This window comes from Alternaria viburni (genome assembly GCF_023758015.1).
Source record: "Alternaria viburni strain BMP 2772 chromosome Unknown scaffold_45, whole genome shotgun sequence".
In the NCBI taxonomy this organism is placed as follows: Eukaryota; Fungi; Ascomycota; class Dothideomycetes; order Pleosporales; family Pleosporaceae; genus Alternaria; species Alternaria viburni.
In genome coordinates, this window is record NW_026055814.1 from 94,654 (window position 1) to 117,663 (window position 23,010).

General features: G+C 53.7%; 12 protein-coding genes across 12 annotated transcripts; 5 read left to right on the forward strand and 7 right to left on the reverse strand.

Annotated features, from left to right (window-relative positions):
* Nucleotides 1-415: 415 nt before the first annotated feature.
* Nucleotides 416-3,473, forward strand: J4E79_011628 (uncharacterized protein; the record flags this gene model as incomplete). The annotated part of the gene is made up of 4 exons (XM_049360457.1): nt 416-1,010; nt 1,057-1,314; nt 1,363-2,597; nt 2,652-3,473. 4 exons carry the CDS (start codon nt 416-418, stop codon nt 3,471-3,473), a joined length of 2,910 nt encoding a protein of 969 aa, XP_049205102.1.
* Nucleotides 3,474-5,638: 2,165 nt separating this feature from the next.
* On the forward strand, nt 5,639-6,053 carry J4E79_011629 (uncharacterized protein; the record flags this gene model as incomplete). Its single annotated transcript, XM_049360458.1, has 2 exons — nt 5,639-5,855; nt 5,908-6,053. 2 exons carry the CDS (start codon nt 5,639-5,641, stop codon nt 6,051-6,053), a joined length of 363 nt encoding a protein of 120 aa, XP_049205103.1.
* A 1,044-nt stretch (nt 6,054-7,097) lies between these two features.
* J4E79_011630 (uncharacterized protein) lies at nt 7,098-7,979 on the forward strand (the record flags this gene model as incomplete). Its single annotated transcript, XM_049360459.1, has 2 exons — nt 7,098-7,670; nt 7,719-7,979. 2 exons carry the CDS (start codon nt 7,098-7,100, stop codon nt 7,977-7,979), a joined length of 834 nt encoding a protein of 277 aa, XP_049205104.1.
* Nucleotides 7,980-8,121: 142 nt separating this feature from the next.
* J4E79_011631 (putative secondary metabolism biosynthetic enzyme) lies at nt 8,122-8,634 on the reverse strand (the record flags this gene model as incomplete). Its single annotated transcript, XM_049360460.1, has 1 exon — nt 8,122-8,634. The coding sequence occupies one exon, from the start codon at nt 8,632-8,634 to the stop codon at nt 8,122-8,124; it is 513 nt and encodes a 170-aa protein (XP_049205105.1).
* A 514-nt stretch (nt 8,635-9,148) lies between these two features.
* On the reverse strand, nt 9,149-9,977 carry J4E79_011632 (uncharacterized protein; the record flags this gene model as incomplete). Its single annotated transcript, XM_049360461.1, has 2 exons — nt 9,149-9,397; nt 9,453-9,977. The coding sequence occupies 2 exons, from the start codon at nt 9,975-9,977 to the stop codon at nt 9,149-9,151; spliced, it is 774 nt and encodes a 257-aa protein (XP_049205106.1).
* Nucleotides 9,978-10,266: 289 nt separating this feature from the next.
* Nucleotides 10,267-12,153, reverse strand: J4E79_011633 (uncharacterized protein; the record flags this gene model as incomplete). The annotated part of the gene is made up of 1 exon (XM_049360462.1): nt 10,267-12,153. The coding sequence occupies one exon, from the start codon at nt 12,151-12,153 to the stop codon at nt 10,267-10,269; it is 1,887 nt and encodes a 628-aa protein (XP_049205107.1).
* A 712-nt stretch (nt 12,154-12,865) lies between these two features.
* Nucleotides 12,866-14,284, reverse strand: J4E79_011634 (uncharacterized protein; the record flags this gene model as incomplete). Its single annotated transcript, XM_049360463.1, has 2 exons — nt 12,866-12,909; nt 12,964-14,284. 2 exons carry the CDS (start codon nt 14,282-14,284, stop codon nt 12,866-12,868), a joined length of 1,365 nt encoding a protein of 454 aa, XP_049205108.1.
* Nucleotides 14,285-15,060: 776 nt separating this feature from the next.
* J4E79_011635 (uncharacterized protein) lies at nt 15,061-16,879 on the forward strand (the record flags this gene model as incomplete). The annotated part of the gene is made up of 3 exons (XM_049360464.1): nt 15,061-15,196; nt 15,245-15,414; nt 15,461-16,879. 3 exons carry the CDS (start codon nt 15,061-15,063, stop codon nt 16,877-16,879), a joined length of 1,725 nt encoding a protein of 574 aa, XP_049205109.1.
* A 676-nt stretch (nt 16,880-17,555) lies between these two features.
* J4E79_011636 (uncharacterized protein) lies at nt 17,556-18,238 on the reverse strand (the record flags this gene model as incomplete). Its single annotated transcript, XM_049360465.1, has 2 exons — nt 17,556-17,569; nt 17,617-18,238. The coding sequence occupies 2 exons, from the start codon at nt 18,236-18,238 to the stop codon at nt 17,556-17,558; spliced, it is 636 nt and encodes a 211-aa protein (XP_049205110.1).
* Nucleotides 18,239-19,303: 1,065 nt separating this feature from the next.
* J4E79_011637 (uncharacterized protein) lies at nt 19,304-20,827 on the reverse strand (the record flags this gene model as incomplete). Its single annotated transcript, XM_049360466.1, has 2 exons — nt 19,304-20,754; nt 20,806-20,827. The coding sequence occupies 2 exons, from the start codon at nt 20,825-20,827 to the stop codon at nt 19,304-19,306; spliced, it is 1,473 nt and encodes a 490-aa protein (XP_049205111.1).
* Nucleotides 20,828-21,125: 298 nt separating this feature from the next.
* On the forward strand, nt 21,126-22,041 carry J4E79_011638 (uncharacterized protein; the record flags this gene model as incomplete). Its single annotated transcript, XM_049360467.1, has 3 exons — nt 21,126-21,234; nt 21,291-21,410; nt 21,464-22,041. The coding sequence occupies 3 exons, from the start codon at nt 21,126-21,128 to the stop codon at nt 22,039-22,041; spliced, it is 807 nt and encodes a 268-aa protein (XP_049205112.1).
* Nucleotides 22,042-22,087: 46 nt separating this feature from the next.
* J4E79_011639 (uncharacterized protein) lies at nt 22,088-22,759 on the reverse strand (the record flags this gene model as incomplete). Its single annotated transcript, XM_049360468.1, has 2 exons — nt 22,088-22,317; nt 22,357-22,759. 2 exons carry the CDS (start codon nt 22,757-22,759, stop codon nt 22,088-22,090), a joined length of 633 nt encoding a protein of 210 aa, XP_049205113.1.
* Nucleotides 22,760-23,010: the final 251 nt, after the last annotated feature.

The window sequence follows — 23,010 nt, forward strand, 5'->3', positions numbered from 1 at the left end:
ACCTGTCTCCGAGACGATTGACTGCCGGATTGGATTATAATAGCTGATGAAATGCTGATGACGACGCTGTCGAGCTGATGCTGAGCGCCGGGCATGGTAACGATCAACTGCCATCTCGTGGTTCACACGCTCGGATAATGTAGAAAAGGGTCTCGATGACGTCGTACAGGCGGGTCGTGCAGGGGTTGGGAGGTGCACCGAAAATCCGGGGGACCATCTCCACTCCCAACCCCTAAGGCTCACGAAGCTTTCCCTGTGTTTCTCACAACCCACACATTTTCCTTTGTTAGAACGCGTTTCCGTTATTTGCGGCAGTGGTAGATTCTCAGCATACCATCCAGGTTTCTACGCGACAGTTGTCGGGCGCGTCTTACGCCACCTCGGATAGCTCCGCACCCCTGAAGCCCGAGTCGCGATGCCTGTCAACACCATCTCTGTGGGCGCGGCTGTGACGCCCACGGTCATCCAGACATATCTCTCGCATTACCTCAATCGCCGACCGCTTGCGCAAAAGCCTACGGCGCACATATCGTACCACGAAGGTCTCGAACTCATCCGCCGCTTTCTCCACTACGCCTCTTTCCACACGGTCGACGAATTGCAAGCCTTCACGTCGCAATGGGTTCCAGTGCCGCGCTGGGTGCACGCGAATGTAGTCGAGATTTCCGCGACTCTTCTACAGCGCTCAGCTGAACTGCTCAATGCACAATTGGGACCAGAAGGCATCAAGGCAGTCGGAGGAAAGAATTGGTGGCAGTGGAGACGCGAAGGCACAACACTCAAGGCCGAGTGGATCGAGATGCGTAAGGACTACGACGCGAGGAAGCAGCTGGCAATCACCAAAGGCGATCGCATAATGCTCTATGTTCATGGCGGCGCATACTTCTTTGGCAGCGTCGACGAGCACCGCTATCAGATGCAGCGGCATGCGCGCAAGCTCAAGGCTAGGGTGCTGGCGCCCAAATACAGACTGGCGCCTCAATTCCCCTTCCCATGTGGTCTGCATGACTGTAAGTGGCCTGCTCGATATCAATACAGGAATACTAACACCTCCAGGTCTGGCCGCCTACCTCTATCTTCTCGAACAAAAGCACGACCCTACGACGATTATACTCGCTGGCGACTCGGCAGGTGGCGGCATGGTACTCAGCATGCTCGTGACAATGCGCGACCAAGGCATACCATTACCCGCAGGAGCCATCCTGATCAGTCCATGGGTAGACTTGACACACAGTTTCCCCAGTCTCGGAGGAGATGGCAAGATGGACTACATTCCCTCGCACGGCTTCATCCACAAGCCGAGCATGAGCTGGCGTAAGCTGGTTGTGTCCGTATCGAAGAGCGATTACTGACCACATACAGCACCCCCCAACGCAGACGATATGCTGGACATCGAAACATCCCTCAAGGGCTCGACTAAGAAGAAGAACAGCTCAGACAAGACGGAGGACAAGGCAGCAAAGAAGGAGGCGGAAGCTGAGCGCGTACGAGGCTACTCCGTCCAATCTGGAGATCGACCACCTCTAGAAGAGGTCGCGGATCCATCAGCTACAGGACAAGGTATGGGTACTTGGATCTCGTCAAATGGCAAATACAGCATTGGCCCCAAGAGCCAGCTATCAGTTCAGCTCGAAGATGAACGCGTCGAGATCAAGGACCAGATCCAGATGTACGCCCCGAATCATCTCTTGACACATCCTCTGGTATCGCCAGTACTACAACCAACACTCGGAGGGCTGCCACCTCTACTCATCCAAACTGGAGGTGGTGAGCTACTCAGAGACGAGCAGATCTACCTAGCGCACAAAGCTGCGCAACCACTGGCCTACATACCACCACCTTCCAACAATCAGACTGCTGAGTCCATTCAAGCTCAAGCCCCCAGCTACAGGCCTACGAACGTTCAGCTCCAGGTCTGGGATGATCTATGTCACGTCGCACCTACGCTCAGCTTCACCCGCCCGGCAAAGCACATGTACCGTAGTATAGCCCAGTTCGGTGCTTGGGCGCTTGCACGCGCTCAGAAGAAGTCCATCGACATCCTCGACGATGACGACATCTCCTTCATGAGCAGTGATTCAGGCACTTCGTCTGAATCTGACAAGGCTGGCTCCGGTTCTTCGTCAGACGACCCCAAGTCCGCGGACAAACATCCCAAACCCACCAAAGCGGAGAAGAAAGCTGCTCAAGATGCACGCGTTGGCCGAGCTGGTGACGCGATTCCGCCATTCGAACGCCATATGATCCGCCAGCGCATCGATCGCCACGGACGCATCTATGCACTCGGCCCGAAGGAAGAGCTTGTTGCACTGAACGTCCCTAGCGTTGATGTGGGCGTGCCAAAGACAGGACCCGTCAGCAAATGGATGAAAGCGCAATCTCAGTGGAACAACAAGTTCTCCAAGCAGAAGATCAAGATCCAGAAGCAGCGTATTAAGGATATGCAGAAAGGTTTCGAAGGCTTCGAGGGAGAGACACCCCCACCGACTGCCTTGGCCGGTAGAAGGATCAAGGGCATGAAGGCCGAGAAGGCGAAGAAGAGGAGTTGGGGTATGTCGATGTGGGCTGGATGGGGCAGTAAGCATGACTCAGCCACTGTAAGTGCACTCACTCTCAACATCAGACACGATGACGTTACTAACACGCCTCAGATCGTCCGCGAAGAGAAAGCAGACCAGAACCCCGACACCGAGGCCTCTACCTCCGCCCCCGACCCCGCCAACACAACCACGGACGGCACAACAGAAAGCGCGCCAACCCGCAGCCGAGCCAACAACCTCACCGCCCCCGGCATAAAACGCTCGCGCTCTCACTCCCGCCACTCCGCCGTAACCGACAAAGGCCAAACCGGTCTTCCCATGGACGACCTCTCCAAGATCAAGATCGACCTACCCACCCCTGGCCTCGCCGACGCAACGACCCTCGCCCCAGAACGCTCTGCCTCGCCCCTCCCCTCCCCCACTAGCGAACTCAGCTCCCCCGGTGTTGGTGTTGGTATCCCACCCAACATAATCGTCTCGGACAACCCCGACAACTCCAGCACCATTATCCCCGAAACAGATACTTTGACTACCCGTCCCACGGCTGGCGGTATCGCATACCCGTTTAGTTTGAAAGTTGATGGGCCGGATGGCAGGGATGTTAATGCTAGTACGCTTACGCTTGCGAGTTTGAATGTTGCTACGCCGCCGGCTGGGGAGGGGGATGGGGATGAGGGGGGGAAGCAGCTGGGTAGTATGTTTCCAGCTGGTGAGAGTAGTATGGTGCTGGGGGGTGAGAGTGAGAGTGTGAATGAGCAGGTTTTGAAGGAGGAGAGGCCGGGGGTGGAAAGATGGTTTACTGCTGGGGCTGGGGCGGGGCTGTTTAGTGATGGTGTGATGGAAGAGAAGGTGGAGAGGCCGGGGATTGAGAGGTTTGAGACTGCAATGGATGGGTTGGGTATGGGTGCTGCTGGTAATAGCGAGAAGCTGTGATACTTGTAGGTGGATATAAAGCCAGGGACAGGTTGAGAGAGTGTGGAAGAAGATGTGAAAATACTGTAGATACCCAATTTTCCTTACTGTGAGTGGTCTTAATACAAACGTACACATTCTATCGCATGCACATGTAGAAGATCAACCACTAGAAAAAAGAAGTTGAACATCTACCCATGACAAGGCTACATCCTCTTGGAGGTCTTACCAGATCTTGTCTTTATGCCATTATATACGGCAGTGTACCGGTGCACTTTGTACCTCGTACAAGGCGGCACTGCATGTTACGCAAACGAACGAACGCGTATCGTGAACATATACCCGAACTTGCGTGTTTTTCATAAGTATAGAAAGCTACCCTGGATACGTCCTCCCTGAGTTTAATCAGCACCACAACTTGCTGGTACGCTCTTGAAGATGCAACCACCGCCAACGGATGCTTGGCTGTCGCACCAGGTAGTCATAGATCGCGGCCTCTTACACGACGGTGTCGTGGAGATAAAAATGGGCTGCCTGGGTTTGTGGAGCTAGACGAGCCCGTGCACGCTACTGTAGACGGTGTATCGACGGATACCCCGATCCCGCAGAAAAATGATAACGGAGATCTGGTGTTCGAGCAGCTCGAGGTCAAGGCTGGGACATTGATTCTAATGCATGGAAATCTTGTGCATACTAGTGAAGCCAACAAGAGTGGAAAGAGCCGTGTCGCATTCAACTTTGGCGTAGCTGAGGGGACGCACGAGTGGTTAGCAGAGAACTATTTGCAGCCTTACGAGGGTGAGACGGAGTTTGAGCAGCTTCGTGCTTGTTAGTGAGGGGTGCGCGATGGAAATGCATGGGCGAAAGGATAGTGTAGAGAAGGGAGGCAGCCCTAGAGGTGTCGATAGCTCACCTGGGCAGGCTCGGGGTTAGTGGGTTCTTAGGCGATGACGCAATCATGCATGACGTAGTCTGCTTAACACCCACCCTTGAAGCTCATCAAGGAATCTCCCTCGACGCATACGAAGGCCTCTATCCCATTGAAACTGTTGCTCATGATCGACCCAGGAGGTATTCGCAGAATCTGGCATCGATGCAGTGTAGAAACGTAAGACAGTGTATAGCTCCAGGCTATGGGGTAGTACTTGCCTGCCAGACCCGAAGGCACAATCTTTTCACAAGACATATCGCACAAAATCGCACAACGCGCTGCAAGTACACAGACAGTGACTGGTGGAAGTTGAAGAACAAGAATGTCTCGCTTACCCTTATTCGCTGCACGTAGGTTGACTATGCCTGGCCCTCTCGCTTGTTGTCAGCTTCCGAGGGCGCCTGCCGTCTTTTGCGGAGTGCACGCGCATGAACCCCACCACATCTCATGCCGCCCCTTCAAACACTGTCCACCCCGTCTCACGGATGCTCCCGCTGTGTCACCACGAGATGAGCTCGACGCTACCTCAAGCGCCCTCATGGTCAGAACAAACTGAACGCAGCATCTGTAGCTGGGATCATGGCTGGCAGCACTGGAGTTACGGTAACCACCAGGGGAATACCACCCTGTCAAACGTGCGCGAGGCTGCACGCGATGGCTGCGTTCGATGCAAGCTACTTCTTCGAGGAATTGAGAAGTACACGTTTCCTCCTTACCGCCCTCATCGAACTACCGAAGCCACGTTGAGCGAGTACGAGCCCGATCAGGTGATCAGGGTTAACGTCCGCAACGATCCAGACACGCCTCTGCGCGTGACGGTACAATACACAGGCATGGCAAGTAAATCAGGGAGTTTACCCATGGAGTTGTACTTTTACACTCATCCCGGTTCGTTTGCTAGTATAGCACCTACGACATGCACTTACTATGCCCAGACAAGCCACCTTACTTTTCGGATATTCAGCCAGCAGGACATATTACGGCTGACCCTGCCTCCCAAGCTTGCTTCGACATAGTCATAGAATGGATTAGGAAGTGTGATACTCTGCACCCACAATGCTCTCCCAGAACAGATATGTCAACGACACCAACGAGGCTCATCTCGGTCGGTTCATCATCAGCTGACATCAAACTCTGCAGCGTGGGTGACATGCCAGCTGATAACCGATACGTCGCCTTGAGCCACACCTGGGGTGTGAAAGAAGAACGGAGGAAAGCCATGCCCTTGCTCTTGACTGGAAACATCTCTACTCGCATGCTCGGCATACCATGGGACGAGCTCACGCAAACGTTCCAGGACGCCATCACGATCTCCAGGAAGGTAGGCATCCCATATGTCTGGATCGACTCATTATGCATTGTGCAAGATGACCAAGAAGACTGGGCTAAAGAAGCCTCACGTATGGCATCAGTGTACAAGTACGCCTACCTGGTCATCGCCGCGACGAGCTCGAAGAACGGCGACGATGGATGTCTTCGTCCCAGAGTCCCAAGCCACGACTTATCCGACCCATTTGATGGTAGCTTCCATGTACAACGGCAGATATCTCACCGCACAATCATTGAATGGCAAGCAGAGAGTATTGATATGCCTCTTCTGGATCGAGCTTGGTGTTTTCAAGAGCGACTGCTCGCCTCCCGGATACTTCACTATACCGAAAGCGAGATGATGTGGGAATGTCAAGAACAGCTCTGGTGTGAATGCCAGCTCATCCAATTCGACGATCCATCGGCAAGGTCCAGTTTCGACAATCCATTGACAATGAAACTAGACACATTCAAGCTTTCTTATGCCGCAGCGGTGGCATCGAAAGAGCCTGAAATACGTGCCAGCTCATGGGATAAGGTTGTGAGAGAGTATTCTCAGCGGGCATTAACGTTCGGCACCGATCGACTTCCTGGTATCTCTGGAATCGCCAAAGAAATTGCGCTGCCATCGATGGGAAGATATCTGGCCGGTCTATGGGAATTTCAACTCCCTGAAGCACTCTTGTGGAACACTGTAGGTGGAGTGATCGACCGTCCATGGGTACTTCCAAGACCTTTGCGATATGCGGCGCCCACGTGGTCTTGGGCGTCGACACTTACAGCCGTCGCTCTAAGAGAAAAGAATTCAGTGGCCAAGTTCACGGGATCATCCACAGTATCAGTCTGTCGGGTGATAGATGTGACATGTACACCACAGACCGCAAATCCTTACGGACACGTTCGAGATGGGCGATTGAAAATATCCGGGCCGACAATAGGAGCGACCCTGATGCGCACAGATCGTGTATCCGAAGCCACACGCTACGATGTCTTCCTGGAGAACCAGAACTCTGAGGCACCAGAGAAGTCAGCAAACCTCGACATGACGAGTGATATTGAACTGATGGAGACTGTTGTAAGCGTGGTGCTATTGGTTATAGAGACCTGGTCCTACGATACGAGCTCTGAACGCCGGGTTGCCTGTCTCGCATTGGTCAAATCAAAGACGCACAGTGAGTGCTATGAGAGGATTGGAATCGTCAGCGGACGGGGACTGGAGTTGTCGCAGACCAAGGAATGTGAATTCATTATCGTCTAGCTTCGCCTCGGAGATAACATAACCCCGCATGACATCACCTCGGTATTCCTAGAAGACGACACCACGACACCACAGCCATCTCCCATTGCAATCAATTGAACACATTCAATATACCCTACTCCAAACCTCCAACTTCTATACTTCCAGCATGTCCGTATTCCGCCCCTCAGCACACGCCCTAATAACAGGCGGCGCATCCGGCGTCGGCTACGCCGTCGCCCAACTCTGCCTCAAACACTCCATGCGCGTCTCCATTGTCGACTTCAACCAATCCTCTCTCGACATCGCGCGCAAAAACCTGTCTGGCGACGTAAAATGCATCCAAGCGGACGTCTCCTCGCGTTCAGACTGGGCCTCAATCCGTCAACAAGTCGGCACAGACGTAGACTTCCTGATGCTAAACGCCGGCATCAGCGGAAAAGGAACGTGGGGTGATGAAGACTATTTTGACAAGATCATCGCTACGAATCTGGGAGGTGTGGTGAATGGGTTGAATGCGTATGTTCCGACTTTCAAGGAGAGAGCGGGGAAAGACGGGAAGGGGGAAGCTGCGATTGTGATCACGGGGAGTAAACAGGGTATCACGAATCCGCCTGGTAATCCTGCGTATAACGCTAGTAAAGCGGCTGTGAAGACGCTGGCTGAGCATTTGAGCTATGATATGAAGGACACGGGTGTTGGGGTTCATTTGTTGGTTCCGGGGTGGACGTTTACTGGGCTTGTAAGTTCATTGCTCCTGTTCACTGGCAACAACTAACGCGCATCACAGTCTGGGAACGAGCCAGGCTCGACGAAGGCCAAACCGGAAGGTGCATGGTCAGCCGACCAAGTGGCTGATTACATGTACACCAAGATGCAAGCCAAGAAATTCTACATCATCTGTCCCGACGACCAGGTCACGGAAGAGACGGACAAGAAGCGCATGTTGTGGAGTGTTGGGGATATCGTGAACGAGAGGCCACCCTTGACCCGATGGAGGGAGGAGTACAAGGAGGAGGCTGAGAAGTGGATGGCGGAGCAGAAGGTGTAAATTAGGTGATAGTACAGTTACGTCCATCTGCATGGCATCAATTCATACCTCACACGTACCACGCAATCCCAGTCCCAACGCCACACACCCCCCCTCAACACCTCTATTCCCAAACATCATCCCCCTCAATATCATCACCACTTCAACCCGACAAAATTCTATATTCACCCATCTCCTCGTCAAGCAACCCCTTGATCTTCTCGTGATACTTGTCAATCCCACTCGGCCTACTCATCGCGACCCAAAGATCCTCCGGCACATCCACCCCCTTCTCAAGCTCACACGTCAAATTCCTTGTGAAAAGCGTCAAACCACACCCAGCTTCCACAAACGTATACGTGATCCAACAGTACCCCTTCACCCCACCGCTTCCATCCTCCCCCTCAGCAATCTTATTGACCTGCCGAAACGCGAATTTGCGACCACGATCCGCGATTTCAAGGATCCATTTGGGGTGGTAGGTGTTGTTTGGCAAAGCCACTTTTTCGGTCCAGACGTCGCCGACTTTGAGGGGGAGAGAAAGGTTTTGGCCTGGGGGCAGCCCGGAGCTGCCGGCGTAGGTGCGGCCCCAGTTTGAGGGGTTGGAGACGAAGTCGTAGATTATTTCGGGGGGGTAGTTGAAGATTGTTGAGGAGGTTGCGGTCATGATGCCCATGATGAGGTGGAGTGAGGACTTCGAGGTAAGTGCTGGGTTTGGGTTGATGATAATAGTGTGAGGATATGGGAGTCAGAGGTTGTGTTTAGAAGAAGTGGAAGAGCGACAGATTGAACAAGCGTGCGAAGTTAAGAATCTCAAATATGGTGCTGTCAAGGCACCTCTCCGAACCACCATGATTGGAACGAGTGTGTACCGGCTATTGGATGTACGCCGATCCGCTGACGTATGTCACGATGACTGATCCCCGCATCGAGCTCGAGCTACGGGTAGTCTTGCTTTTGCGCTGCTGTCTGGGATTGTGTCCAAACGGGCGGGGTGAGCTCCGCGCGCCGATCATCCAAGCCTGTTGGTCTTGCATCGTGAACATCGTCTCCAATCCACACCAATATTGTGCGCGCAAAACCTAGACTCGCGCATTGAAGTAGGAGGTAAGTGCCGGAACTGTAGTACGTCCCGTACTCTCTGAAGGTACTTCGTAACCATAATAGTTTGCATTGCGATGGTATCAGTTCTATGCCTCCTTGATCAACTTGCGCGTCGCACTCTCCATCCAGAGCTTAGTGTACAGCCTATGCAGCCACTGGATATGCCCTGGCTGTGGCCCAGCGTCCTTGCCCTCTGGCGTCGTATCCACAAACACCGACTTCAGGTGGAAGGTAGCCATCTGCGCCGCATCGTCTTTCGAGACCTCCATAGAGAAGAGGCCATCCGAGGGCCGGGGCTCGGAAACATGTGGTGAGTCGCCGCATCGCACAATAACCTGTGCGCAAATCAAGTCAGCCGACAAACCCCATTGCGCTCGCATGAAGTCTTACCTTGTCATCCTTATGCTCCACAACCTCAAAATGATCTACAATCTTCGTCCCAACCCCATACTCGCTCTTCGCCAACTCCTTCACATCCCAAAGATGTGTCTCCCTACCCTCCACATTCCGATACCACTTCTCCAACAACCTCCTCTGCACCCTAAACGCCACGCCGCTCCAAATGCCCCGACAAAAATCCGTCGTCAAAGCCGGTTGATCAACGGATATCCTGCCCCCATCGCCCTTGACCCAGTACTTCTCCGGCAGCTTCCCATACGGAATCTGCTTTACCGCATGGTCTATGCAGCCAGGCGGGTTTCCATTCGGGTTATGTGCGCGGAAGACGGCTGTGGTGAGGTCGGGGGAGGAGGCGTCGTAAGGCACGAATTTTGTGTTGCGCGTGTAGAAGGAGGAGACGCTGTAGGCGAGGAGGACGTTGGCGGAGAGGCCGCCGGTTATGCCGACGAGGACGCCGAGGAAGCGCTTCGGGCCTGAGATGCGTTTTATTGTTGGGGGTTTGGAGATTGTGTTCATTGTGAAGGTGGGAGGGAATTGAGATGGCGGTGGAGGGATTGGGGTCTGCGCCCTGGGTGGAGTGGAAGGAGAGGGACGGCGTTCGCAGCGGGATTGTCGCGTGGGGTGGTCGGAATGTTTTGGTGTTGAGGAGCTTGGACCCTCGGTGGGTTTTGGATGCCGAGGGTGCGTCGGCGATTGCTCAAGCTCAGACACCGACAACTTCATCTGACCAGCTCATCACTGCAGTCGCCTTGAATTCATCTTCACCATTACATTACTGGTACTAATAACAGGGCTATATCTCAACTCAATGCAGATGCGCAAGTGCGATACCAGAGTACGCGCTGTCCGTCTCGTAAATCTTCTTCTTCCTCCCTCCGTCCATGTCGAACCTGTACACGGTGCCACCTAGGTCAGTCAAGTAGACGTGCCGGTTCACAGCATCAATCTTCAATCCAATCGGCTCGTGGAAATGTCTCGCTAGCGTTACAACACCTTTCTCTCCCTTCGTCTCGGCACCTACATACGCCTTGTTCAGCGTGTTGCCTAGTGGATATTCGCCGCGGTCGGTCCAGTACAGCGTTTGGCTCTCAGCTTCGAACTCTAGATCGATGGGCTCGGGCAGGTGATCGAAAAGCAGTTCAATGTCGGAGCGGGATGATGCTGTCTCGTTGGCAGGCATCTGCATGTTTGCGCGGAAGATGCGGCCCTTGCCGCCCTTTGACGGGCCCTTCTGAGACCAGTAGAACTTCCCGCCCTGAGGATCGACTGCGATACCAACACACCAGTTTGTCTGGTCTTCTCCTTCCGCTGAGCTGGAGTCGCCAGTCTGCACGATGATCTCGTGGTTGCTGCCGTCAAAGTCACATCGATGGACGCGCAGGCCTTCCCTGTCGCAAATGTACAGCTTCTTGTTCTCGTGGTCGATCTTGAGTTGCTTGGGTGTGTGAATCTGGCCTTCCGGAATGATGGGTCGAACGTCGGTGCCATCGAGGTTCGCGGACATGACACTGCCGTTGTTCTTGGCGGGAGACGCGCCCATGTTCGTCCAGAAGATGCGACCAGCTGAGATGGATACGTCGATACCGTCTGGCATGGCTTGGCCACCCACAATCTCGCGCACGTTACTTCCATCCGCCGAAGCAGTCATGATCTTGCCGGAGGTAGCCATCTTCTGCAGATCGGTAACATTGCCTCCGATGCCAATGTCGAGGAAGTACAGTCTGGGCGCCGCGAGATTGTCGTGATGGCCGCTCTCATCCTTGGAGCTTCGCGTCGTCTCACCAGCGGGATACAAACCGCCTTTGCCAGACTTCGCACCGAGCTTGCCCTTCTCAACAAAGTTCTTCTGAACCCAGTCTCGCGCTGTGGGGTCACCGCCGCGCTCTTCAACATAGTTGTTCTCGATGAACGCAACCGTGTCCAATCCTACTGCATCCATCATTCCGCAAGGTCCAACCGGGTTATCCTTGAACATCGTCAAGAAAAGCCTGTCAATCTCCTCCGGCTCCGAAACGCCCTCCGCCATGATGAGCAGACTCTCCCTCTTAATGGCAGCCCATAACCGGTTGAAGATGAAGCCGGTCGACTCCTTGCGCGCGATAGCCGGAGTCATACCCGCGTCATGAAGTTTGCTTTGCAGAAACGGCAGAATATCTGCATGCGTCTCACCGCACGTCATGAGCTCGACAACGTTGTTACCCGGTGGCATGTAGTAATGCATATTGCAAACGCGATGCCGACTACCCGCGTCCACCTTATCGAGCATGAACCGCGACTTGTACGACGACGAGTTGGAAGCTAAGATACAATCCTTCGGTGCTTGTTGTTGAAGCTGGCCCATGATGTCGATCTTCAACGGAAGCTTCTCTGGTAATGCTTCAACCACCAACCACGCGTTCTTGACCGCCTCTTCAATGTCTTTGACAGTGTTGAATTGCGTTGGTTTCCGCGCATTACTGGTAAGTTTCGAGAATTCGTCCATATGGTGTTCGATGTAGTGTGTCGCGGCGTTCCTCTGCTCGTCGCTGAGATCGCACAACACGACCTCATAGCCGGCGGCGACCCATGAAGCGGCGATTCGTCGACCGAGGACTCCTCCGCCCAGAACGGCGACTGGTCGAGATGATGTGTCCGGTGCCGTCCATTGCGGTTGGGTGCTGCTGGACGCAGCTCGTGTTTGCGTATTCGACATGACTGAGTATGACAAAGGTGTTGATCGAGTGCGGAAAGCTGTGTCGAGACTCCTCACTCTTGGCTCCAGTGTTGTTATACGCGTGCTCAAACATCGCGTCCTCGCGTAGCCCGCAGAGGGCTCGGCCGAGACCCGCCGAACGCCTCTTGTCAATCGTCTTGCGCAAAGAGACATTTTTCGTTGTCGCGGTGTATTAGTCCAGACGGCAATCGATGCTGCTGGGCTATCGCTGATACCGCGACTTTCTCAAGCGCGTCTAGATGCATGTTGTATACCATTGGTTGACGCTAATGCAGCCTAGAAGCATGTAGGTGTTGCGTCACTGCCCAACAGCTCGGTAGACATCCGTGCAGTGCCGCTCGGGTGGCGACGTCATTTCGTACGGTGCTTTTTGTGTCGTGCGAGATGGGCGTTGGGGCGTGCGAGACGTTGGGCGGTGGTATGTCGGCCGAACTTCATGCTTGCTGCGCGAACTTGGGTTGTTGTTGCATGTGCGACTATGACGATGGTGAGGATGCGCGCGCGGAAGTTGGAAAGTGAAGGGTTGGTTGATGGTTATGTTTATTTTGGAAAGGTTGATAATTGCGATAGATTATGGAAGATGTGTATTGAACAAGTCCGGATCACCACCAGTTTATCCTAACTACTCCGACAACACCACTGCCACATCAGTCCAATATCCCTAGAATCCATAGCAGATTAAACACGATAATCACTGGAAAGTGAAGATCTCGTCCTGAGGCTTCGAAATTTTGCCTGAATATGAGTTAGCATGTATGCATCGGAGGTTGTCAAATAGTCTCAACATACCAGGTGCCTTAAACCCCCGTTCCTGCAAATACCCAACCATACTCTCCATCATCGGATCCGGCCCACAAACAAGAACCTTGCTATCCATACCCGCCGGCGCAGGCAAACGCTGCTCAATCATCTCCTTGCTAATACGACCCCTGTCGCCCTTCCAGCTCTCCGAAGGGCTACTCAAAACGTAGTGCACAGTGAACTGCTCGTACTGCTCCGCAAATCTGTCGAGTTCGTCTTTGAGCAGAATGTCTTCTTCGGTCTTGTTTGCGTATAGGAGTGTGGTCTTAGTGTCGTCGCGCGGGTCCTCGCAGATACGACGAATGATCTGGAACATGGGCGTGATACCCGTGCCGCCGGCGATCATACCGAGTTCCTTGACGAGGTTCTTGTGGTATTTCATCTCGCCCTTTGGACCGCGGATCTCAACGGTGTCGCCGACGTTTAGCTTGCTCAGCCAAGGTGTCAGTTTACCGCCTTCGTAGATCTTGACAGTCAGTTCCAGACGTCCGCGGTCCTTGTTGCTGGACGTAGGCGTGTAAGAGCGAGCAAGTTGCTTCCCGTCGACTTCGTGTCTGATGGCAATGTGTTGGCCCGTCGGCAGCCCCAACACGGAATTCTCATTCGGCAGCCCGAAGACGAAGCGGATGGTGTCGTGGGAGACGTTGAACTTGTCGATTAAGGGAAAAGGCTGGTAGACGCGGGCGTTTAGCACACCGAGGTTGATATCCTTTTTCTTCGTTGGCTTCGACGACATGGATTTGGCTTTGATGTGCGCGGGGTAGGATTGGAAGTCTTTGTGCGCAACGTCGAAGCTCTTGGTTGCCCAGAGGCTGGCGTAGCCGGCTAAGGCCATACTCGCGATGGAGGATACGGCGAAGCCCTTCCAGAAACCGGCGCTTTGGAGACGGTGCAAGAGTGGCGAGAAGCGTCGGCCTGCGACGATGGAAAGCACGACAGATGTCAATCCAAATCCAATAGCTCCTAGATGCAACCGCCACGATTTCGGCGGCGGCAGGTTGTTAACAACGTGCACCCTGCTCGGCGTGATCGTAGGCATCTTCGCGGCTTCATGGTCGGTCCAGTCCTCGTCTGCGATGCGCCCGATGCGGAAGTTCTCGAGGATCTCGCGTGCGTCTGTGGAATGGCCAATGTCTTCGTAGGCGGTTGTGGCGTCTGTGCCGGCGTTTTCGAGGAGGAACTCTTTACCGCCTGGGTGGTCTTCTTGGTAGTCGGTTACGTTGTAGACGTGGTTCCAGAGGGTGACCCATAGATCGGTTTTGCTGGTGTGCTGGGATACCTCGCGGAGAGTGTATACGCCGTCGGCCATGGTGTCTTCTTGTTCACGCGCTCGTCTCGTGATGGTCCGGTTGCAATGACTGGAAGGATTGATATCGAAAGAGAGGGATGCGTTCCGTCAGTTCACTAAAGGGGCGTCAGGGAGTAGAATGGCAACGATGAAGGCCTGTGGCCAAGACCCTTCATCGTCGCAATAGCCCCATCAAGCACATGCGCAACGGGCATACCGATCCACTACCCACTACGCATGCGCCGCGACCGAGATCTCGGACATTCGCAGCATCAGGATCTGTTGTTGCGCCATGACAAATGACAGCGCTATTGCGCAGCGGCTACCACGAGGTGTCCGGTGTTGGTGGAGCCAAGCCCCCCACTTACCTCGGCATCTCGATGCTTAAACCAATCAAGCCTCCGCTGACAATCGGAGGTGCCACCACGCGAGTGGCCTCGGTCCAAGCTTCTTACGCGCAACGCATACTTGCTAGATCTGTTACCTGGAATGAAATTTCGATCAACGGGCTTCGGCCGGGCTGGGTTCGCACGACCTGCAGTGTTTTTTGCTTTATTTTGGCGCGCTTTGAAGGGTGCATTGGGCTCTTCGGCGCTTTTTTCGTACGATGGAGCGCATGCCGGAGGTTGGTCAGTGGCGATGCGTCATTTCTACGGACTAGACGAGACCTGCAGGTGGTGGGTTGCAAGATGGATACGTAGTTTGGTGTGCTCTCATTTAGTCGCGTTATAGTCCTGTCAAGATTGTGACGCTTCAACCGTTATTCCATACTTTGCTACGCTTCGCTACGCAGCATCATGACTATCAAGGGCTTTTACCTCGTTGGGCAGGACAAGAATGTCTTTCGCCAGGATATTCACATTGATCAGTATCATGACTTTGAGGCGCTTCAGGTTGCTGTAGCGGAGCAGTACAATATTATTCAGTCGACTGGTATGTGAGATGATTGTGTTGGTGTGGGCATGGACTTACGATTTGCAGGTATCGGGCTTCAAGATGCGAAGGGAGAGGACCTCCACGATTTGGACGACGTATTGGATTGCGACGAGGATATAGGCATTACTGTCGACGGCCAGGCCATCCGCGATCCTTCAGGCCCAGAAGGTCTTCCTTTCGTGGGAAGCTACTACGAGGTCTTTCCCGATCATCTCGTGAGTTCAACTTGACAGGCGCGCGAACTACCACTAACCAGCTCAGGGAAACCATGCGCGTCTTTTCCAGAAGTACGGGTCTTTGATCAAGTACGAGACGATGGGCAAGCAGAATTACCTGACCAATGACCCTGCTATTGCGACCGTGGCTTTCCAAGAGTCGGCGTTCTTCAGCAAACACATCACCCCCGAGCATCCTTTGGCTGGTATCAAGGATAACAGGGCGTTGTTTATTTGCGACACCGACACCGATGCGTGGAGGCAAGCGCACAAGTTCATCCCGCCTTCCATGGCACCCAAGGCTATCAGACACTACACACCTCTGATGGAAGCCTCGGTAAAAGACTCGTTCAAGGTCTTTGACCAGCTCGATGAGCAGGGCGAAGCCTGGAACGTTTACCAGTACATGCTGAAGCTCGCATCCCAGACCGTCTTCAAGTTTGCGCTCGGATACGACGCCCACCACTTCGACAACCCAGATGCGCCGCTGAGCGAGCTAGTCATCTTGATCGCCCAATCACTCTCCCTGAACAAGAAAGTCGCGTCAAGAGGTGCCTGGTACGCAAAACTCAGCGCCATCCCCTTCACAGCAGCCTACGACCTCGACAAGATCCGCTACAGACTCTGGACGATCCTCAACCAAGCAATCGACCAAGCACCCAAAGGCAGCAACGAAGACGACCTACCCCTGCAGTCCGCAGCCCTAGGAGCCAGCTGCGTAGTCGACTACCTCAAGCGCGCCACCGACGACAACGGCAACAAACTCCCCCGCGAACTCGTCATCCCAAACATGCTTCCCATCTCCGGCGCGGGCTTCACAACCACCTCCTCCCTCCTCTCCTGGCTCCTCTACTCCCTCTGCGTCTACGAAGGCAATCAAGAGCGGCTCCTCCAGGAACTCGTCGACGCCGGCGTAAACGAGAACACAAAGTGGACGCCTGAACTCTCCGACGGCCTCACTTTCCTCGACAAGTTCGTCAAGGAGACACAGCGCTTACATAACCCTTCTTTCCAACCCGGGCGCACCGCTAAGGTCGATTGTATCGTCCCCGGCGGCTACAAGCTCCCCGCCGGCTCCGTCGTCATCTGCGCCCTGCACGCCATCCACAACAACCCGTCCATCTGGTCGAACCCCGATCGTTTCGACCCCGACCGCTGGGGCACAGAGGAGGTCTCCAACCGCCCCAAGAACTCGTATATGCCTTTTGCGACCGGCCCGCGTAGTTGCATTGGCTTCAACTTTGCGCTTGGGGAGGTTAAAGTGCTGCTTCCGGAGTTGGTGTATAGGTATGAGTTTAGTAAGGAGGGAGAGGAGGCGGTGACGTATGACCCTGAGTTCCAGCTTATTCGGCCCATGAACTTTTATGTTAGGGCGAGGAGGAGGACGAGTTGGCCTGAGCCGTCGAAGGGGGCGAAGAAGATTGCGGTGGAGTATCAGGAGGGGGAGGAGAAGCCGCCGATTTAGAGAAGGGTTGTAGTTGCATAGGCCGCGGTGGTTGTAACGTTAATTATTCTTGTGGTTCTCTTTCACTTCGCTTCCATCCACCGCGTGGTTTTATTGAAGTATGGTGATATAGTCCTGCAATCGATTTTATCAAACTTGCACTACTCCAATCTACGTTGCATTTATAGGCAGCATAACATGTGTAGCGCCCGAAAGCGCATGCAGCAGATCGGAACGAGAACCCGTGTTTCTCAACGGCGCGAATTCTTGCATTTCTTTGCCTATGATAGCCTATCCCAATACATCCACCCAACGCGGCTTGAAGGTACCAGAAGAACTAGAAAAGTGGTTCGCATATACTACAGTCAAGGTCGCAATGTTCAGCAACATGAACATTCCCTTGAAGAATTCCCCTGTAGTTCCTCTCGTACCGCACAAACGACGGGTAAAGTTAGATAGGTAGCCTATAAACAAAATCCTATATGCAATGTATGAAATGATAGGCGCAAGGATAGTAAAGCTAATCATCAATGGGAAGACTAACACGAGGTTGTGGTCATAGACTGGAAAAAGCGATATGCACCATAGACCCCACAGCACGCCAACGAGACACGTTGTGTAAAGGCACATAAAAGACAGACATTCCTTCGCAGTAGAAGAGCTTAGCGCAAACAACCCCGTGATAAATGCCACCAGGTTAGTGCGCATGTACTGAGAGATCTTAGAATCGTACACATACGATGCTGTGCCCTGCGGACAAAATTCGATAAGTAATTGCAGGAACCAGAAAAGCAGGAGAGCGACCGGAAATGCTAGCATCATGCCGAAAGGGACAATAGCCTCACGGCCGTGCAATACTATGAATTCCGAGATGACACGGAGGAAAAGGCCCATGACATACATTCCAGTTGCGAACCAGAAAAGGAACAAGAACGCTCCTTGAGATAGGAAAGACTTTGCATTCGAGACGATCGGTAAAGGATAGAGATTGAACTGACCGACCGGTCCCGCTAATGAGCGGAAGATCTCTGGAACAATGAACGCGACAAAGTATGTTCCCACGAAGAGTTGGGTGCCAGGCACGCCCCTCATGCTGAACACCTTGATAGCCTGTGGAGTCGCACCAAACATGAAGCTCATCATGCTTAATCTCCAGCCACGATCAACGATAGATCCGGGAGGCGGTTCCATGTAATTGATCGTGACCATAAAGGCATTTGGAGACAGTGATGGCGCTTCGACCGTGGCTGTATCGTCGTCGATCATTTGACTCTCACTGGCAACAGTGTTTGGAAGATCATTGAGCAATTCCCCCGAGGGTATCTGATGAGGGCGCTCCAGCTCCTCGGTAGCCATAATCCAAACTTCTGCGACGTCCATGCTGGGTACAGTAGCAGTGCGTACAGGCCGACCATTAGGCAAATCATCTCTGGGTCGCAAAGCCACCAAAGGTATATTGGTCAAGACAACTTCTTGATCGCTAACCACGGGAAGAGCACCAGAGCACATGTACTCATCCTGGTCAGTATTCGAATCGCCGTGCAGCTCTGCGGATGAGACAGGCTCGATCAGGTTATCGGCAGCTTCGCCAATCGGCTCTATAGATGGAGAAATTGCAAAAAGTTCCATTATCCACGAGATAACGGCGTCGTCTTGGTCTTTGTCGAATCGATCGTACCACACATGCCTGACTGCAGTTCGAGGCGAACAGCCAACAGCTAGCATGGCTACGAACTTCACTAACATCATCGATGTGTCGATTACACAAACGAGAGGACATGCGCGGAGGGCGTAACTATAGCTGAAAGGCGTTTCCATGACTCTTCCCGTCTCTTGTAATAATACAGCTAACATGCAAGCCATGACTGGCCAGTAAGCGCTTTGCCAGGAGACTTGGTGGGCGGCGGCATCTTCAGCTGCGAATGTGTTAGCACGAGCGTCGATGACTGGTGAAGGGGATCCAACTTACGGGATTTCGCAGTGGCCGGAAGGCTACCATTGCCCGTTGCATTCTGCGCGAGGTACATGCCCGATGCATTGAAAGGTGGCATGTTAGTTCGATGTCGAATGAAGTCAGATTTACAATCAAGAGCGCGGGAAGGCTGCCTTATAGACATTGCATGGTAGTACGAGGCTGAGAAACAATGGCTGAGCGAGTGACTGAGAGGAAAAGATAGGATTGGTCCAGTCAACGAAGATGCGCATGCAGATTGGGGGCTGAGCTCGCTGACATACGCCACCAAAAACGTGAACCAGTCAACAACACTGTATGAATCTTTGCAGTTGAGCCCAACCACCATGATCGGTAGCCTTGAAGCTAGAACAACGAAGACACACCACGATCTACGTGATGTAAATCTGCCTTTCAACTACTCCGCCTCCTCGACTTCTAAATAACGTGAAACCAGCTGCGCGACATGAATCTGCCTTCCACCTCCTCACCCCCTAACTCCTAAACAACATCAACCCCGCCTCCTCAGCATCCACACCCTCCCCTTCACTCTCCCCCTCCCCACCATCCTCCTCCCCAAGCCCCACCCTCTGCCCAAACAAACTCCCAAACAACTCATCCCTCTGCCTATCCCCCCACTGCCCCCTCTCCTCTGGCGCCATAAAATTCTGCAACTTCTCCTGCACCGTATACCTCAACCGCCTCCCCTTACTCGCCTTCGTATCAACAACCTTCTTCGTCTTGGCCTCGCGCGCAACCTGCCACGGCGCCTGCACAACGAATTCAGCGGTTCCATTGCTGTTGAGGTCGGCGGAGCGCTGCTCGAGCAGTTCTTTGAGCATGAGGCCGTAGAAGTCGGCGTCGTCGTAGATGGCGGGGGTGGGTTGGGGAGTTTTGGTCGAGGATTGGAGGGGGGCACAAGAGCGCGGGGTTTGGGTGCGGAGGACTAGGTGGGGGGATGAGAGCTGTGTGTCTAGGACTTCGGTTAGGGTTTGCTGGGCGGAGGCGTTGAGGCGCGCTTTGTTGTTTGTGACGGTTGTGGCTTTGGTTTTGTTGGACCAGCGCTCTAGGACGGCTTTGCGGTGGGGGAGCGTGGTTTTCTCGCTGGCTTGGATGGTGGTCCAGATTTCGGAGGATGGGGTCGCGGAGTCGAATGTTGGGCGCTTTCGCTTTTGACCTGTTCGCGACTCTTCTAGGGAGAGGCGCAGGTTCGTGAGGTTGTTGAGGAGAGTCAGAGCAGCTGCCTCTGCCGCCTCGATGGGCGCGTCTTTCGCGGTTTCCGTCTTGTAAGGCTCTGCAGCCATGGAGTTTGTGGAGATCAACGCCTTTTGTAGTCGAATGCGCGAGTTGAGCAGCGTATCGAACGTTTTTCGCTGGGTCTTCACGGCTTCTCCCTTGGCGACGTCGGACTGCGTGCCAGCAGCGATGCCCGACGTGAAGGACTTGTTGGCGGACATGAGGTCGCGGATGGTAGACGCGTCGGTTTTGACTTCGGCGCCAGGCTCATCATCGTCTGAGCCTTCGGAGTCGTTGGCCTCGTCGTCGCTCCCGCTTTCGCCTGCGCTTCCCATCTCCTCGTCTTCGTCGCTCATGTCCTCGTCAAAATCGCTGTTCATGTCGTCCTCTTCGCTGTCCTCTTCGCCATCGAGCTCTACGCCATTGATGCCATCCTCATCGTCACTGCCACTAGCCTCGCTGTCTACATCGTCGAAGCCTTTCGCAAATGGATCGTCGCTGTCGCTGTCCTCGAGTGCCTTGCGATCCACCTTGCGCCCAGTGTACTCCGGCCCCAGAGGAACCTCAACCGGTTTCCTCAGCTTGCTCTTCCCAACTGACGTATAATGTTCGCGCCCAGCATTGTCATCTTCAACTTCGGAGAGTTCGTCGGAGCGCTCGTCTTCGCTGGAGCTCGGCGCAGGGTCGAGTAGCGACTCGGGATCGAAATCTGGTTGTCATGTGAGCAAAATCCAGTCGCGCATATACGCAAAGTTCGTACCTCTGATCTTGGACTTCCCCATAGTGTACAAGTGGTTTGGTGTTGGTGTTGCTGGTGAAGCGCGTCGGAAGAGAAAGTTCACTCTGTGCCCCACAAAAAAGTTCAGTGACATCGGCTAAATGAAACGCCGATGCGCGTCACCTCCGCCATCAACTCCGCAACCCCCGTTTCTATCACGACGATGCTGAAGCCACGGTTGTTCTCGACGTTGCGATGTCTGCAACATGAGAACCCACTCGTATGTTACATGCTAGGGTACATGAATGCGCAACAGCTGATGGCGAGCGCAGGGTCTTCCGCGCTCAGGCGCACCTCCGCAAATGCCGCGCATGCAGCGAGGCTTGCCACAGAAGCGGAATATCAAAGATGTGAAGAAAGTGATTGCTGTCTCGTCTGCAAAAGGTGGCGTGGGTAAAAGTACTATCGCTGGTATTTCTTACCGTCTATGACCAAATCCAATCCGCAATACTGAAACAGTGTTGCAGTCAACCTCGCCTTAAGCTTCGCGCGTCGTGGTTACAAAGCCGGCATCCTTGATACCGACATCTTCGGCCCATCAATACCGACCTTACTCAATCTATCTGGCGAACCACGACTTTCATCCAGTCAGTCCCTACACTGGCTCAGCTTCCAATCAACCTCTAATCCCACACCCCAGACAACCAACTCCTACCGCTCTCCAACTACGGCCTAAAGTCCATGTCCATGGGCTACCTCATCCCAGAATCCTCACCAGTAGCATGGCGCGGTCTCATGGTCATGAAAGCACTACAGCAACTCCTCCACGAAGTCGAATGGGGCGGCCTAGACGTCCTAGTCCTCGACATGCCACCCGGCACCGGCGACGTCCAACTCACAATCACCCAGCAGTTTATTCTAGACGGCGCACTTATTGTATCAACGCCGCAGGATCTGTCACTCAAAGACGCGGTGAAGGGCATTGAACTGTTCCGCAAGGTTGATGTAAAGCTACTGGGTCTGGTGTGCAACATGGCGGGCTTCAAATGTCCTGGTTGCGGAGACGTGCATGAGGTGTTTGGGAATATGGAGAAGATCAGGGCGATGTGTGGGAAGTACGATTTGAATATGCTAGGCGAGATTCCGCTGCACGCGAGTATCAGCGATGACGCTGATCGTGGGAAGCCGACTGTGGTAGCGGAACCGGAGGGTGAGCGGGCTATGGCGTTTGCTAAGATTGCACAGCAAGTGGAGGGTCTCATTGGACTAGAGCGGTAGTCGTCCACTGACCCCAAAGGCACTATTACCCAACGACATCGCTGCTTCACACCCCGATCTTCTGCAATTCCCTGAAATACCCATCCAGCTCCTCGCTTCTCCAAGTAAACCGCACACTCACACCCTTACTCATCAGTCTCGCCCTCACGCCCCTCACCGCGCTCAGAATCTCCTCGACCCTTTCCAACTCGGACGCCTCGATCATAACGTGTAGCCTAAAGCCACGGAGCTTCTTCATCTTGAGCACTAGCTCAATATGCTCGCTAAACACGTCCGCTGGCCTCACGGGTCTTATACACAGAGTCCGCCCCGTACATTCACGTTTCTGAGGCTCGTAGTCTTTTATATTGCCCCGCAACACGACGCTCAAACAACGCAAGTGCTCCGCAGGTACGATGCTGGGGAAGACTGTGTCACCGAGGGAGATGTCGCGGAAGAAGGTATCTAACGCCACAGAGTCGTGGATGAGGAAGGTGTTGACGGCGAACCAGGTCGTGACGACGTAGTGTGTCATGTAGCCCATGTACTTCCAGTCGAGATGGTGTTTGCGGCCGTCGGTCACCATGTTTGCTAGCGCGTCACGGACGCTGATGCTATTCGTACAGGTCTGATCGGATATCACTGCCGGTGCGCCCAAAATGACTGGTGTGCCCTCATCCGTCAAGTACGCGGCGATTTTGCTCCTGATATCCTCCGGCAGATCATGGATAATCTCCATAGTGAGTAGCCGGCAAGACAATGCGCCATAGTCATAGACTACCCGATCAAGGTCCCTAAATCACATATTAACATCATTGTCATGCAGGTTCAATCGCAACTCATTCTTACTCAGTAGCTGAATTATACGCCCGCGTCTGCGCAGAGCTAAAACACAGGTACTTGTGAACAGGCTTGTAGCATTCGTCCCAACTAGCGCCGTCTCCAGCTTTATCAACAGACTTTTGGATCTTCTTGCGAACTTTTCGTATG